Source organism: Paralichthys olivaceus, chromosome 11 (genome assembly GCF_024713975.1).
Source record: "Paralichthys olivaceus isolate ysfri-2021 chromosome 11, ASM2471397v2, whole genome shotgun sequence".
Taxonomy (NCBI): Eukaryota; Metazoa; Chordata; class Actinopteri; order Pleuronectiformes; family Paralichthyidae; genus Paralichthys; species Paralichthys olivaceus.
Genome location: NC_091103.1, coordinates 15,776,668 through 15,793,323, shown reverse-complemented (window position 1 = coordinate 15,793,323; position 16,656 = coordinate 15,776,668). Strand labels below are relative to the sequence as shown.

Genomic DNA, 16,656 nt, shown 5'->3' with positions numbered 1-16,656 from the left:
AGATGAGGATGTCCCTCTCTCCCCCTCTCTCTCTCTTTCTCTCTCTCCCTCTCTCTCTCTCTGCAGGGGTGTGGCTTAAAAAAAGCCTGAAAATGACAAGAGAGAGGGAAGCACATGGATGAGGAGTCCTTCCTCACTCTGTCTCCCTCTGATCTGTGGTGATGGTGGGATGGGATGGGATGGAGGGGGGGATAAAGACAGCGATGACATGGAGAGAGAAGAGGTAAAAAGCGGACCAGCTGGGATGCAGAGAGGAGCGTGCAGCGGCGACGTGCACGCACTGAGAGCTTTTCACAGAGAGAGGAGGCTCGACTGAGTATTTGGCTTCACCAGTTGCACTGATATATACACATGGTTTTAGGCCCGTGGTAAATTTATGCTAAAGTATTTTTAATTTTGATTTAAAACGTAATTTCAATGTAAAATATTAGAAATTAAATCAAATGTAATAAAAAAGGTGCATATAATATATAAGAATTGACGACTAACTAAATGTTGCATTCGAATGATAATGAACAACATTTATAATAATCGAAAATATTATTATTATTATTATTAACAGCAACAATGATAACAATAAAACTAGTAATAATAATAATATGGGGCATGCACGTCAGGCTATTGAAATGTATTCAAATTAATAAATTTTGTGAACTCAGTGAAACAAATTATTCAGTGCGTCAGTTTATGTTTCTAATCAGCAAATTATGTATTTTAAATTGTCATCATTAGTGAGACTATATCGCTTAATATTAATTCTCAGTGGACTTTTTTTTCTTCTTCTTCTTCTTTACGCCATTAGGATGTTAAATAGCAGCTAAACGTTTAATTACACGCTGCCTCTCGCGATGCCATCGCCATTGGGCTCACTAATTAACGCTGGGTTTTGTTTTTTCCTGCCGCTGAAAATGATCGCAAGTTATTTGCCAGAATAAATAAACAATGGCTGCACGTGCGGCGAAGGTGTCAGTGAACGCATCGGAGAGAGAGAGAGAAAGAGAGAGAGAGGCACCAATTAAATAGGAAGAGGAGGTAACGTATATAATATCCAGGGATGTAACCGGATACAGCGGGATTTTAAAAACGTCGGGATGATTCTGATGCAAAATGAAGCGTGTTTATTGATAATCTATGTAAAACCCTAATTCCACAGAAGAGCTCCAACAATTCCCCCTAATTAAATATTAACCACGTTTCAGCTCCAACCTTAGGCATTAATTACTATTATTCCTGCTGCATCCTTATAAGCAGGACGAATTCCCAATCGAGCCCCATTAAAACCTTTATTCTCTTCAGCCATCTGTATTACTCGCGTTATCGATTCATTTACTCGCAACACTTTAACTGTTCCTTTCACCTCCTCTCATCATCTATGTGTTTTTATTTTATTTCATAAAGTTATTTATTATCCCACTTTGCTGAGGATGTGTTTGGATGCCCTCACAGCTCTCTGCGTGGAACCTAAAATAATGATAATAAATAAATAAATAACGTATTATTCAAGAAATATAACCTCATGCAAATCATCACAGGCAAGTTCCAATTCTCAGTTCCTGGTGTTATCGCTTGTGGTGAGTGGGTATTGTGAGATCCAAACTAAATATGAGCAGCCCACACTTTAAATAGACGAGAATAAACATTATTATTAGGAGCGTATTCATTTGGAATATTTCCAGTTGACTGCAGGAGATGCAAAAAGCGACCTGAGAATAACAGCAGTCACAATGAACACGGGAGGGCTTGTTGATGCCTTATTATAATTTAGCCTTCTTATTGTTTCTAGATTTATGAAACACGATTTGGGTCGAATATATTTTTTCCTTTTTTTTCTTTTTTCAAAATATCTTCACTTTTGACTTTTTTTTTCTTTGCCTTAAATAACCTACATCTGCCATGCAATTGTAGAAATACAAATATTTCTCTGTAGCTTCATTGAAAATATATTTGAAGTCACGATATTATTATTTTATAACTTAATTATACATAAAAAAAAAGTTATTATTTTAGCTCATTCATGAAAACTAACAGCACCAATGAGATATATCGACTGCTCTGTGTGTGATTCTCCTTGTCTGCTCTCCATCGATGCTCTCCGGCTCCACCAGCAGCGTCTTCCGGAGCAGTGCATGTTTGAGTTGTGGAGCTTCGCTGCGATTTAAAGGTGAGAAGCGGGATTTTCATTCACAGGCAACTTTCCCTCTTTTCTCCCGCATTTCGTCTTTCACGCAACGTTTATCCACGACAGCGGGATGCGTGTTTACGGTCGAACAGCTAGAAAGCCCCAGTAAAAACGAGAGCTAAAGCTAAATGTTAGTGTAGTTAGCGCAGTTAGCCTGCTAGCTAGCCTCCACAGAAACACGCCGTTTGTTTATTTACGTCCTTTATATTGACATTATGGGACAGCAGGGTTATTATAGCTGTTATTGTGTCTTTAAACACAAAACTGTTACCTCCATATATGTAGCTGATAAACTAAGCTACATGTTGTAGTAGCTAGCTCCCCAGCAAGATCCTTTCCCACCACTTTAATAATGTAGTATTTGAATATGGGGTGCAGAGGCTTGTGTTGTTGGCTTCCTATAGTTGTGTTGTGTTACTTTTGTCTCAAATCCAGATATATAGCATCTCATAAACCCAGCTCGTGTGTGTGTTTTGCTGACAGTCAGCCAGCATCATGGGCCGTCGCACCTCCGACAGTGAGGATGATGGTCGCAGCAAGAAGAAGAGAAAGCAGCGACGCCGTTCATCCTCCTCTTCCTCCTCTTCGTCCTCATCCTCCGGCAGCAAGGTGACCAGCAGCAGGGGTCGCAGGTCCAGTCGACGGAGCCGATCTCGCTCCAGAGACAGGGACAGAGACAGAAGGTGAGAGGACACAGAAGGCTCGTCTTTCCTACATAGAGGCGACAGGGGTGAACACTGTGAGTAGCTGACTGTCCTTGAAGGAGACAGACTGTGTTTGTGATCTCCTGGAGAACTGGCTTCTTGTAGAGGAAAGATTCACCCCGTCTCATCAGTGGCTTATAAAGTTATAAGTATAAACCAAAATACATTTCCTAGCTCAGCTCCTACTTTAAATGGCTAATCTTCTCTGTAGTTACAAAACTGTTTGTGCATTTCTTGTCATCTTGTTTTTTTTACAGCTGTTTGCAAGGTTAATTATGGCTCCATTGTTAAGACCAACACTCTAACTTTGCAGTTAGTGCAACAGTTGTTTAAGGCCTCTGATGTATTTAATCCTTATTTGAAGCTACAAAGCTATACTTGAGTTCTCACCATCTTACGTACTGCCCCAGTGTAGGCTGTTATCCTTAATCTCAATAACTTGTTTTTAATGTAGCTTCGTAACACCTGACCAAAGACTACACATCATAAACAGCTTCTGGGCTAACACTGGCACATTTATACTAATCTTTACCCATTAATAGGTCAATGTACACATTAAAGGGTATCAGTAAAAATTCAGAAGTTTTACCGATATGCCTTTTTGTTAGCAGATAGTCTGAGCTGTCATTGTAGGAAAATCACTGATGTTACCAGTTACATGGATAATAGGACTTTGTCAGAACAAATATGCTCCACAGAACATGTCACAGGAGGAAAAGAACAAGTGTAAATAATAGAAGAAGTTATGACTGAATTCCATTTAGCTGCTTCACTTTCAGGGTTCTGATATTTTGAATGCTACGTGACTATCACATGGCAATGTCTTACTGGGAAACTTAAGCTGAAGACTGCTTTTCTGGCTGTGACAAGTCACAGTGTCAGTTATCAGTGTCCGTGTGACAGTGAATCAGAATGAATAAAACCACAACCCTGAAACAGAAGCAACAGGCAATTTTAAGCGATCATTTACATATGTGCTTTTCATATTGTGACATATCAATATGTGAAAAGGAGTTTTTTTGATTTAAATTGTGAATTTATTGCCCAAGTAAGATTGTAGTCTGTTTTTATAGTTTTTGCTCCTGTTCAGGTTAATTGTTTACATAGAACAGTGGTCACTGAAATACCCGAGGCTGTTTGAAAGGAATACCAACTAAGGAGTCTGCTTAGATTTGAAATCAGCTAGCTGAAATTTTAATCAAGTCTCAAACATTTAAGTTGCACATATAATTTCCACAGAAACAATGTTTATTAGCAGCATATGAAATTACTCTGGCCCTATGAGTCTTGTATTTAGGTGAGAGGATATTTTGCAGCTAAACACCTAGAACTCACTTTAGTCAAAGTGAGATGGTCACCATTGCATGAAAGTTAGTTATATCTTGAATATTTAGAAATTTACATATGGGTGTTTTTATATGTGTTATTTTGTGTCTAGTTTTTCTCAAGATAAATGAAAATAAAAAAAATAAGGGCAAAGCTGAGACATAAACATTTTATAAGGTGCCACTGGTTGTATAAGCTTGTTTCTAAGGTATCACGGTGTATAAAGTATCACACATAGATGCTTAGCAGTTGTTGAGGAAAGGGGAAGCTCAATTCTAATCACATCTTTTCAAGTGGCTATGTTGCTGGACGTGTCCTCTACCATCCATCCGTACCTGCCACAGGCTGTGTGTAGCTGTACTGTCAAGGCCACTGGATGGTAATTATTTATGAAGCTCGGTCAAGGTCCATTACTGTTGATGGGAAGTCATTGCTTGTCTGTACAGGGTGGGGCCGGGTGGGCAATGTAAACCCTGGGACCACAGCCTCTCATCTATTAGCCAAACATTTTGATCAATTAACCAACACCGTGAGTGTGTGAGTGAGTGACTAGTTCCTTTAATAGGCTCATATGAAATTCGACACTGTGCAGAATTTTCAACCTGCATTCACATGTGGAAAAACAGAAGAGTGGTTTTGCTCTCGGCCAGTGACATAATAACCACATATTTGACGTGTAAGCGCAAAGAGAGTTATTTAGTCCATGAAAATGTGTGAGAGATATGAGAAGACATGAAATCCAGCTTGTTAGGTGTGTTCATGTGAAAGACCTCTGTGTAAACCAGCTCCCGCTCACATGTGTTTGAGCCATTATGTTTTATTACAGTACATTTACACAGCACTCTGTGAACATTTGTGAGTTAACACCACCTTCCAAAAAACCCGTATGTCACTACTGTGTGTTTCTTCTGTTTAATGTGTGAAGTGGATCTATGCGGGCTGTGGAAATTATTTCATAAGGCCCCGCTCATGGGATCTATCCTTTAGAATACTAATGGATCTTTGCTGTGCTACTCTAAGGGGTATAATTCTGGTTTGATAGTTCAGCCTCTGTGTTATTTGCTTTCCTTTTTCTTCTCTTCTATCTTGCAGTGCTCCCATAGGACCGAGTATGAGTTTTTTTTAGCAAGTGTGTGTTGTGTGTATGCTAAAAAGATTTGGGGGAAACAAGAGAAAAGATTTTAAATAATGAATTTTGCTCAAACTGTTTAAATAGAGAATGGGGCTTTCTGCATTCACATTCACCCCTATAAATACCTCCTGCTACATGATATCAATAGAAACATGGTGTAAGTGGTGTTTTGAAAATTGATGCTACACACACACACACACACACACACACACACACACACACACACACACACACACACACACACACACACACACACACACACACACACTCTCACACTTCGACAGCCACATTAAAGAGCAGAGCTCCAAAGGGCCCCCGTGGAGGAACTGTAGGGCAGCCTACGTAGCTCTGCTGCTCTGGGCCACAGACAGACGTGTTCACTAATGCAAAGTAGCCATCGGCAATGCTGATAGGTGAGGTTGTTGAGGACATATTTGCTCTTGAAATGAACAGCACAACAAATTAGGATACAGTATTGACTTACAGAGAAGAGGGAAGAATTCCAGTTGACGTCTGAGCTGCTGTACACTGGTGGATGAATAGAGAATAGGAGAAAAGTCACAGCAGTGGAATGAGGAGGACGCTGATAAGGCGAGAGCTTGACTTTGGTTTGTAATTTTGTTCTATTGAGAGTAAACTAAAGTTTCATTATAATTACTAATAATAATTATATACACATCCTCATTCAGTTGAATGGGAAACTTTCTCAGACTGCAATTGTCAGATCCTCAGGTCTTCTGTGACCACGCTGCTCTTTTAGAACCTATTTACATTTTTCACTTCTGCTGACCACATAATGTTTAATTGTATAGATAAGAGTTCCCCTTGATAAAGAATCCTGCCTATGTAAAAATAGTTTGTCTGTTTCTGTCTGTGTGCTCCAGGAGAAGACGCCGTTCAAGCAGCAGCTCGTCCCACAGCTCATCTCGCAAGAGGAGGAGTCGCAGTGCAGGGAGAGACAAAGGGAGGAGCCACCGCTCTCACAGGTCACGCAGCCGAGACAGGAGGTAACACCATCACATTACTATGTAGTTTTTTCCCCCCTTGTTGGCATGAACACTGAATTTCTTGATAATAATATCAAGTATTAAAGCTCACAATAGTATTCAGCATTATTTAAAGATAATTTTAATGTATTCTGAGATGAAGTGTAGAATATGTGAAGAAAAGGAGTGATAAGTGATGGCTGCATCATTAAGGAATGACAAAAAAAAATCTACTTAAAACACTGTTTGTATTACAAACCAGGATATCCAATGCTTTTTGCAGACTTTTCTTATTAAAGCAGCAATAAGAATTTTGGAAGTTTACTGTTGCATAAACAAACACATCATTTTGTATTTATGTCTCATGTCATCAGAAGGAGCCACATGGAAACTTACATCTTAGTTCTGGATTAACATTTTGCATTTGCTCATGTACTCATGTCTCAGTTAACCCAGACTATGGTTTTTGCTGTGTGAGTATTAATGAAACAGAGACAGGTCACATGCAACACCAGTCCAATCCTTCCCAAATCTTTTCTGGCAGCAGCTCGTCTCTCACTCATTAATGCAATTAAAACATCATTACCCATACACGCTATGTTGAATTATGATTATTATTGATATAGCAATAGACTAACTTATGCATGCAAGACCAATGTGTACACACCTGCACCACACACACACACACACACACACACACACACACACACCCAGCCATAGCCGAATATCACAGAATCATAAAGGCAAAGTCTCTCTGTGTGGTGGTCCACATTAGCATAGCTAATCTGGTGCTAATGAACCAGTAAACTGCTGTTTTTAAATCCCTCACACTCACACACAGGCACTTAGAAACACACACAGACGTGCAATTGAAGAAAAGGTTATCATAATATATGCATGAGCAAGGCCCTTTGTTTACTTGTGTGTGGCTGCGGGTTAGAGCAGAGATCATTTTAATCACAAAGAGAAAAAATTGTTTTTATTGCAGAGGTGACAGGATGATGCAACAGAGATGTGCTGACACAATTGTGGCTAATGGTGTCACCACACTTCAACTCTCTAATCTAATGTTCACTGAACATTTTGTGGCTTCAGAACAAGCAACAAATTTCACTGTTACACTGAAACAATTTATTGACAGATATTTTCACACAATCCGCCTCTACTCTCTGCGGTACAGTGGCAGTCACTCACAGCGGCAGCGGTGATTAAAGCATCAGTCGAAAATGGCATTACCGTTGTGGGTGTGAGATGAAAGGTGGTGGGGATTTGGGAGATTTAGAACTGCAGTCGATGACATCGGTGTTTACAAACAATGCGCTGTGATTAGCAGGGTTGCGTTGCATAATCGGCTTAGCGGCAAGCGAGGAGCAGGTGGGTTGGGCTGTTGTAGGTGGTGGAGGGTGGGTGCGTGGGGTGTTTAAAAGGTGGAGGCGGTGTTGGAGGTGGGGATGAACCAAATGATGACACTGACGATAAATTTATGCAGTTATGTGATGGCAGCTGCAATTTGTGTCTGCAAAACTGAGCTGTTTGAGGCCACATGTGCGCTCCTGTCTCAGCATTAGAACAATCCAGGGGACATTCTGTGCTGTCATCTAATAAATGGCACAAGCACTGAAAGGATTATTCAGTTAATTGGTTAGTTGATCAACAGAATAATAACCACAAATACATTTTAACAATTGTTGTTATTGTGGTATCTCAGAAGTGAAAATGTGCCGCTTTTTGTTTATTAATAAGCTGCATCTCTTTGGGTTCCAGAGCAATTGAAAATATTGCCATTGGAAGTTTGTGACATTTTATGGAGCTAATGATCAGCAGATTTATTGTGAATAAGTATAATTGCGTGATGAAAAGCTTTGTTTTTTCAGTGTGTCCTGCAGCACAGGGAGCAATTGCAGTATTGTAATCTTGTACTGTGCTCTCTTGTGAGTGAATGCTGCATATTCTACACCTGCTGGAGTACTGGAATGAAAGCAGGTTGGTGTGCACAGGTGCCCTAACTGCCATCAGTCAGGTGTGTGTGTGTGTGTGTGTGTGTGTGTGTGTGTGTGTGTGTGTGTGTGTGTGTGTGTGTGTGTGTGTGTGTGTGTGTGTGTGTGTGTGTGTGTGTGTGTGTGTGTGTGTGTGTGTGTGTGTGTGTGTGTGTGTGTGTGTGTGTGTGTGTGTGTGTGTGTGTGTGTGTGTGGTTGCGGTTGCCCAAGCTGGCTGAGAGGCTCGCTGATGGATCATAGGAGGATTGAGTGGACAGGACCTCATGATTGATACGCAGATAGGATATGAGGTGCTGCCTGCCACCCCCACACCAACTCTGCACCACCATCAGAATAAGAACAGGAGAAAGGAAACCGAGTGCACCGATGAGAGGGAGAAGGGGGACGAGAAGTTGCAACAGAATGGAAAATTCAGGAGAGAATAAGTTGAGTTAGTGCAGGATGGGGAGTGCAGAAGATCCTTAAAGAACAAAATGAAGAGAGAAAATGTTCAGCTTGAAAAAGGGAAATTATTCAGAAGAAATGAGAATAATAACGTCTGCATCAGAATATTGCAGGCTAGAAGATTAGGGCCATTGTGAGTCGAAGGGAGAGAATATTATTTCTTTATTTTCAATCTATCATATCTAAATAAAAAATAAGATGAATGAAATAAGAATAATGCTCCATCATGTGTTTAGCATCTATCGTTGCTTCCCTCCCTCCTCTTTTTTTTCCTTTTTTTCCCCTGCCCTCAATCAGAGAAGGGCCAGGTCCCCCAGAGGCAGTCAATCTTGCCCTGAAATGTAAAACAGACAAGAGGAGCCGATTACCTATTTGCCATTAATGTTTATTCTCTTTGATGTGAGCTGGCATATCAGGCTGTGTGCGCACTCAGGAGAGCATGTGTGAGGTTGAATGAGTGTATGCATGTATGTGTACATGTTCATGGTGAGTGTGGGTAGGTGTGTATGTGTGTGTCACGGCCTAGTCCACTGGGGGAGAGCAGAGTGGAGCATGGTGGCAGCAGCGTACAGTGATCTGATGCTACCCAGTTCAACAAAGACGACATGGCCTCTCATCACAGTTGGATCACAGGCACGTCTTTAGGTGAGCTCGGCGGAGTGGTGTAGCACTGGGCTTTCATGGGCAGCCACAGCAGGGGTTAAATGTGTGTGGCTCAGTCAGTCATTCTGTCAGTCCTTCACTGACTTAACAGTTTGCTTTACAGGCACTGGTGGAAGACACTGCGGAGGACTGGCAGGTGTGACAAATCCACCACTTGACCCATCAAAGAGCAGCGGCTGAGCATTAAACTCTCTGTTCACACACCACACATAAGCGAGCGTATTCTGCAGGCTACACACAAACGCTTACATTTTCCTCATTAATATTTCACGGGTGTGGTGTTGAGTTAGCAGGGCAGAGTGCTAGCGTCAGGGTTTAGCCCTTGCTAATGCTAGAACGCCTTCATCACTGGGATGCTGTCATGACTCTGAGGAGAGCGAGACGAGACCTCTAATTATCCGTCTTTAACCCTAGAGGGCTTGATAGGAAGCTAAACACACCACACAGCATGACCAGAGTCAGGATTATCTCAGCCACAAAGGCCAGGATGAGTCCAGAGCACTCTGAGCTGTGGGTGGGAAGTGGTTTTGGTCCAGACAGATCTATCAATTCATAAAATGGGATTATGCTCAAGTACAAGTTAAAATGGTAACATGGATATTATGTTGTAATTGTTTATGTCATCAGTTGTAATTCCACTTATTTTTATAAATAAGTTTCCAGCTTTACTTAATTACTGTTATTGTCGCTCTTGAACTTGCAGCTGTGTCTTTTAAATCAGTGGTTCTCAAACGGGGTTTGCAGACCCCACTGAGTCTGTTGCTAACTGCTAGGGGGTCGTTGCAAAGATTCATCTATTAATTATTATTATCAATGTGTTGAAATGGTGCAATGTAGTTTTAATACATGTCTAATATCTAATCTAAGACATTTCTCTTGTGTTATTCTTTCACATCACTATGAGTGTAAAAAAAATAGGCTATGTCATATTATTCCATGATGTATATGAGGGGGTCCCTGGAATATTTTACTAATACTGACTTCTTTTTTAAATTATTAGTTTTACATTTGAAGGTTGATCCTTTGCTGATATATTTTGGCAAGGAAATTCCCATAACACTGCTACTGTTGTTTTTACAAATATGAAGCAATTAAGGGGCTTCAGACGTGCTGGTAGGTAGATTTCTTTACCTTTGGACAGAGCTACGCTAACTTTAAGCCGCTCTACTGCCAGCGGTAGCTTCATATTTACTATACATATATTAGAGCGGTATCAGTCTTTTCTATTAGCAATTATCAGGAAAGGAATAAGTGTATTTTCCAAATGTCAAACTATTCCTTTAAGGCTGACATGAAACATAGGATGTAATAATAATAATGATAATGAGACACTTAAGTGATCCCCTTAGGGACCTTTCCCTGTCTCCTTCAGAGAAGTCAGAGGTCAGGGTTGAGTAAAGGTCAGTGCCCAGAGCAGCCAGTTTCAATGCCTAGGTAGAGGACATTTAACTAAGTACAATGCCTTGTACATTAATAGTTGACTTAAAGGCGTCTGGCTGTGTGACTGTCCTCCAACCCCTCTGCCACCCTGCCATCCTGCCATGTCTTTGCCTGCTGAAGCGCAGTGTTCTAGATGTTGCAGCTCCACAAGCTCTGCTCTCAGGACTGGAGATCGCTGACTCCAGGCATATGTGTGTGTGCAGGGGTGAGCGATGACCTGGTATTTGTTTCACACAGCAATTTTCCCCCTGCATGAGATGAGGTGTCGTACATCTGCTAGATAGCTTATCCGATGTAGCACCAAGACGGAGCGTGCGCAATGTCATCCAGACGGCTTGGGAGTGGGACGGGCTGAGGCCAGGGACTGTAGGCAGGAAAGGACTGTAGGGTAAGTTGAATGCAAGAGGACAGAGGTGGGGTGAGGAAATTCAGCGGGTTTATTGTGGTTGAGCAGTGTGGCCGCACAGCTTTTTTACTGCACCTGGATCAGCAATTCCCCTGTCAGGTAGCAGGGTGGGAAACATATTTTCATTCACAAAGTTCAGTATGTGTGTGCATGATGTAGCAGGTGGTTAAGGGTGTCGCAGGCTTCATAAGGGAAACGGGCCTGAGTGTGTTTGAGGACATGACAGGTGAAAATCTGGTTTCCTCAACAAACTGCTGAGATGAGAGAACCATAAGGCATGAATGATGGCACTGATGGATAGAAAATAAGTTGAGAAAGAATGTAAACAACCTCTAAATCCTTTCTCTTCTGTCTTCTGCAGTATCTCACGTTGTGTTATTGCAGTTTTGCTGTGGTTTTAGGTGAGTCTAGACCGGTGCTAAATTTAAGAGCCAGCTCCTGGCTGCATTTCAACTGTCTGTTATTCCATCTTTTCTTCTCCCCCTTCCGCAGGGTGACATTTAGCCCTTTCTTCCTTCTTCCCCGATTACTGGACTTACAAAGTGTTGATTTAAACTGAAAGATGACCTGGTTTAGTTCAGCTGTGTCTTCTCTACTCCATAAAAATCAACATGCTTCCAGTCGTGAGATCTGAACGCGTTTGTTGTTGTGTTTCTCTCTCTCTCTCACTCTCTCTCTCTGTTGTCCTTTTTATTTATCTGCTGTAAAGGCCAGTCAAGCGCTGCTCTGCTTTGTTGTCAGAAACCTTTATTTACCAAAGGGAGGAATAAGTGAGTGACACAGACAGCCTCTTTCATCCCCGCCTCGCCGCAAGCAGTGTTCCCCTCTACCGCCAGAGGAACCCCCCCACCCCTCACCCCTCACTCCTGCCAAGCCGGTCGCGCACCACACCCCCACCTCCACCGCACCCCTCCATCCTGCAGGCTCAAAACGCACAAGCCTGCTCCCCTGGGTAGCAACCTAGCTGTAGAGTCTGCACTGAGTAACAAACATACAAACACACGTGCAGAATTCACCTCACAAAAGGCATCCACCAGTCCTGCACACACACACGCACACACGCACACACACACACACACACACACACACACACACACACACACACACACACACACACGTCTGACGTTCCCAAACCTGCACTACTTTAACATCAAACAGTTGTCCCCCCTCTCCCATCTGGGAGTCATGACACACAAAGTCTGATGTTACAACCCTGCATAGAAAATCTGGTTTTATATGTTTGGTTGTGTGACGCTCAAAGGTTTGAGAGAAAACAACATCATCCGCATTAATATGGTTGTAAAGTGAAGCAATACTGTAATTGCAATATTGTCAAATGTTTTTATTGTCGGGGAAGCATTATAATTTACTATCATTTTGTGCAACTCTGTTTATCAGAGCTTTTTATGCAGTGTTGGTTAATGAAGCCTACCTGGTCAACCAGAGCTGAAAAGTTCATGTAGCAGGTTTTCAGATGCAGAACATCTGCATAGTGTCTGATAATAACTTTATTTGTTCTGTTTTTTTATTTTCTCTTGTTGACATTTTTGAGTGTTAAGTTGCAAAAGTTTTTTGTGAAAAGGTCTTTAAACTGTGATTTATTTCTTCAATATTGTCTTTAATTTTATTTGATGGCCACTTAAAGTTATACATATAACAGATAATACAATAATGATTCTTCAGATATTACAGTGGACATTATGTCTATACAGAGCTCAGGTGTATTGAAAAATACACAATTTGGTTTCCCCAAAATAACAATATAATAAATTCTTATTATGATAAATAAGAAACATTAGTTGAATCAAATAAAGGTTTTTTAAAGTTCAGGTCTAATCATTGAGAGCTCGGAGTAATTTTCCTTTTTGAAATCTGTGTGTGAATGAATGCTAATCTTTGTGATTAATTTAAGTATCATAGAAACAAGTTACTTTAAATCTGTAAACCAAAGACAAAATTTGTCTGTTTGATGAGCGAAACCCAACACAAGTGTGCGACACATCCTCTGTTATTTCTTTGGTAGAGAAACACTTGCACTGTTTTGCAAATAAAACCTAGATAATGCCAAAGTCTAAAATCATGTAACCAGCCTTCATTGTTTTAACTTTATGACAGAGAAAAGCCTCGTCCGTCTGGCCAGACCAAGAGAAAGACAGAGACAGAAATGCTTTTAGCTCTGGCATAGGAAAATGAACACCAAATGTATCTCTGTCTCTCTCTCCTTCCTGCCTTCTCTCTGTCTCTCTTTCCTATTTAAGCTTATTGAAGTTCTTCCAAATTGGGTTTTAAATGCCAATTAGGAGGTTGAATGTAGTAAAATAAAAGCAAATGCAGGCAGGATGGCCTCACCTTCTGGCTGGTTAGGCTTCAGAGAGAGCCGAGCCGGACCTTTGGCTCCCAGCGAGGCTTTGAGAGAAATATCCTGCCTAATGAACACATTAATTATAACCATAACTATTTATAAGATGATAATTAGAAACGAAGGGAGGTAAACTGGGCTTTTCCTGCAATTAATGGAGGATTAATTACAGAAGCTAATGAAGTGGATTTTTGAAACGTGTGGAGGTGAAGTACAGAGATGTGCAGCCCGCTTTGTGATCACTGGCATAATTATTTTCTCCAGCACCAAAGCGTTTGAGGCCCTGGTCCTCGCTGGCCCAGGCCGGCTAATAAGCATCATTGCATCGTTATATATGCACTTAAAAAGACTTGCCACTGAAATGACTGTCTAATTATTTCTAATTGGCAGGCCCTGTGTGTTGTCATTGAGCTGTTTGGAGCCGCAGCGGAGCCCTGGGTCTAATAACGCTCTGGGTGGAGAAGCACAGGGAGGGAGAGAGACAGAGAAACAGCGATGCATAGAGAGAGAGGGTTGGGTAAAGAGGAGGGGGGGAGGGTTTACTAGTTGCCTGCTGCTTATAGCCGGACCTGCATATTGGCCCCCCGTGTCACTCGCCCAGCAGGACAGCAGGTCCGAGAATGGCGGCAGGTGCACTGTGAGGTCACCTTGCCAAGTAGCCGATTAGCGAAGTTTTATATTATCTTTGCTTATTTTCCCCCTTTTAATTATCAGCTTCTGCTATTTAATTTATGCACAGATACATGCCACCGTCTGTCCACAGTTCTTCTTTTCTCTTAAAAATAACACACACACACACACACACACACAGGGAAGGAGGGAGGTATGTTTATGTGCCGTGTGTGATTCAGTGGCCAGGTTTTGAGCCAGTCCATAGAGACCCCTGCTAAGAGAGAATGCATGGACGAGCCTCAGTCGGCCGTGTTTACTTCTAGTTATGCTCTCTCTCAAACCATATGGATACCATCATTCTCTGGGACTCAGTGGACACATATAGATATAGACATATATTGTTTGTCTTGAGTATAGCCACAGTCCTACTTAAAATTAGTGTCAACTTTACAGTACACATTTATCATTGATTTTTATTTTTTAGCAAAGGTAAATATGTGCAAGTTTTTCAATACATTTACATTTTCATTATTTGAGGCATTGATCTCCTTCACCGTGTCTGATGTGTGCATATGTCATAAGAGTGTTTGAATGATGGCCTGGGATTATGTGTGAGCACCTCACTTAACTTGTCCTATAAGCAGAGCCATGTGCGTTGTCCTGCCAAAAAAACCCACCTCTGTCGTTCCTCTTATCCCCCCTGGACAACTTGAGAGCAAATTGCCAGCTAATGGAACCACTGCCTGCACTTGTCGGTTCACTTTAGCCAAGCAAAGGACCCACACACACACACCCTGACACACAAGCATGTGGTTTCACTCACGCGTTTAGTAATTTATTTGTGGAAAAAGAGAGAAAAATGAGGGAGAATGGCAGAGGAATGAAACAAGGATCATGTGCGTCTTGACTGAAACCTTGACAATCTTTTTGAAAGTAATGAAACACTTGCTCAGGCCGTGCATGAGGTTTTCTATTTGAAATTTGTCTTCCTCTATTGTTCTGTCTATCCGCTTGGGTTCTGGCAGAGTCGAGGACATGAGGAGGAAGTGCAGAGAGATGGATTGCCCAGAGGATATGTGGCCAACTGTCACATGATTGGCTGAACAAAGAGCAGATCACTTCTGTGACTGGCTGAACAGAGAACTCGCATGTCGTGATTTTTTGGCTCCAAATCAAAGCAGGGAAAATTGTAATTATTTTAAATGCAGTCAACAGTTTTGTTGCAGTGGAACTTTGCCAGATTTCTCTCTGGGTTATTGATGCTCAGAAAAAGTGAGATTAGTGAGCACGGTCCCCTTTTCTCATGTGCTACTGCAGATGTGTAATGAATGAATGACTTTAATGCTATTGCTGTAACATGTGGAACAACAGTGCAAATCAGCCCTCCTTTGCCTGAATGTTAATTTGTGTAGGGAAGATGAATATATTAAACAGAAACAGCAAAGGATTGATATTAGTCAATCCTCAGCTGATAAAGAGAAGAATTTGTGGAGGCTGTCAATACAGCAGTGGGGGGGGTGTAAAACACATTACCACCACACCTTCACAAGTCATAGAATACCTAATCTATACAGAAATTCTTGCCATTTCTCATAGAGCATTTCTCCAAATTGTGCCAGAAAACAGATTAAAAATGTGCTGAATGTTTGCAAAACTGATTTTCTCCAGCTGCACACGTCTGTGTCGCACTACAGAAATCACCAAATCTACTGGGTAAGATTTGCTTTATCGGTTACCTATAGTTCTGTGTGCAGGACATGCAGTCTATGAGAAGTGACAGATGTATGCGAGGGGGAGTCTTTTTTTTCAGAAGGAGTGTTTTCTCTCGCTATCCATTTCTTGATCTCTTTTTCTGCGTTCGTCCCTCTCTCCCTCCTTCGCCTTGTTCAATCTTGACAGCAGTTCATAAAAATTTTTTTTTATAAACTTCTTTGAGACGAGCCTCTGTTCTGTTAGAAGACAACTTTATGATACTCCACTGAAAAGGGAGAAACTAACAGCACTGTGTTTTTTACAGGGCGCTATACCAGTTGTGTCTTGGGTGTTTAATTAAGTGCAGTTTGCCTTTAGTAGTGGAATGTGTGTCTGCTTTTTGTCGGCCCGTTCTTCTGTGCCTTTTACAGTCCACCCACATGGTTTGTCTCAGCGTTTATGATTTTCCTTATACCGGAGTTGTGAGGTTCCTAAATCACTTAAGCGCACAGGGCCACACGGTCCACATTTAAACAATAAAGGGCTGTTATGCTAAGGGCCCTCAGATCTCCCACCACTTCATAAATACATGCGTATAAAGTTAGAAAAATACATCTTCCCTGACCAGAGAAAAAGGGAGAGCAAGCGTCTGAGAGCACACCTGCTAATTGGAGCCAGCTTTACGTGAAGCTCTGCTGTCTGCTGTCTTCATAAGT

General features: G+C 41.5%; 1 protein-coding gene across 2 annotated transcripts in view; it reads left to right on the top strand.

The window, feature by feature from the left end:
* The first annotated feature begins 66 nt into the window (after positions 1–66).
* rsrc1 (arginine/serine-rich coiled-coil 1) overlaps positions 67–16,656 on the top strand; it is a 114,300-nt gene continuing 97,710 nt past the window's right edge. Inside the window, exons 1-3 of one of the 2 annotated variants that reach the window (XM_020087972.2) lie at positions 67–2,161; positions 2,663–2,862; positions 6,226–6,348. In XM_020087972.2, the coding sequence (XP_019943531.2) occupies positions 2,675–2,862; positions 6,226–6,348 (311 nt within the window). In that variant the 5' untranslated portion in view covers positions 67–2,161; positions 2,663–2,674. Of the gene's footprint in view, positions 2,162–2,614; positions 2,863–6,225; positions 6,349–16,656 lie in introns of both variants that reach the window. The other variant, XM_020087973.2, reaches the window with a different exon arrangement.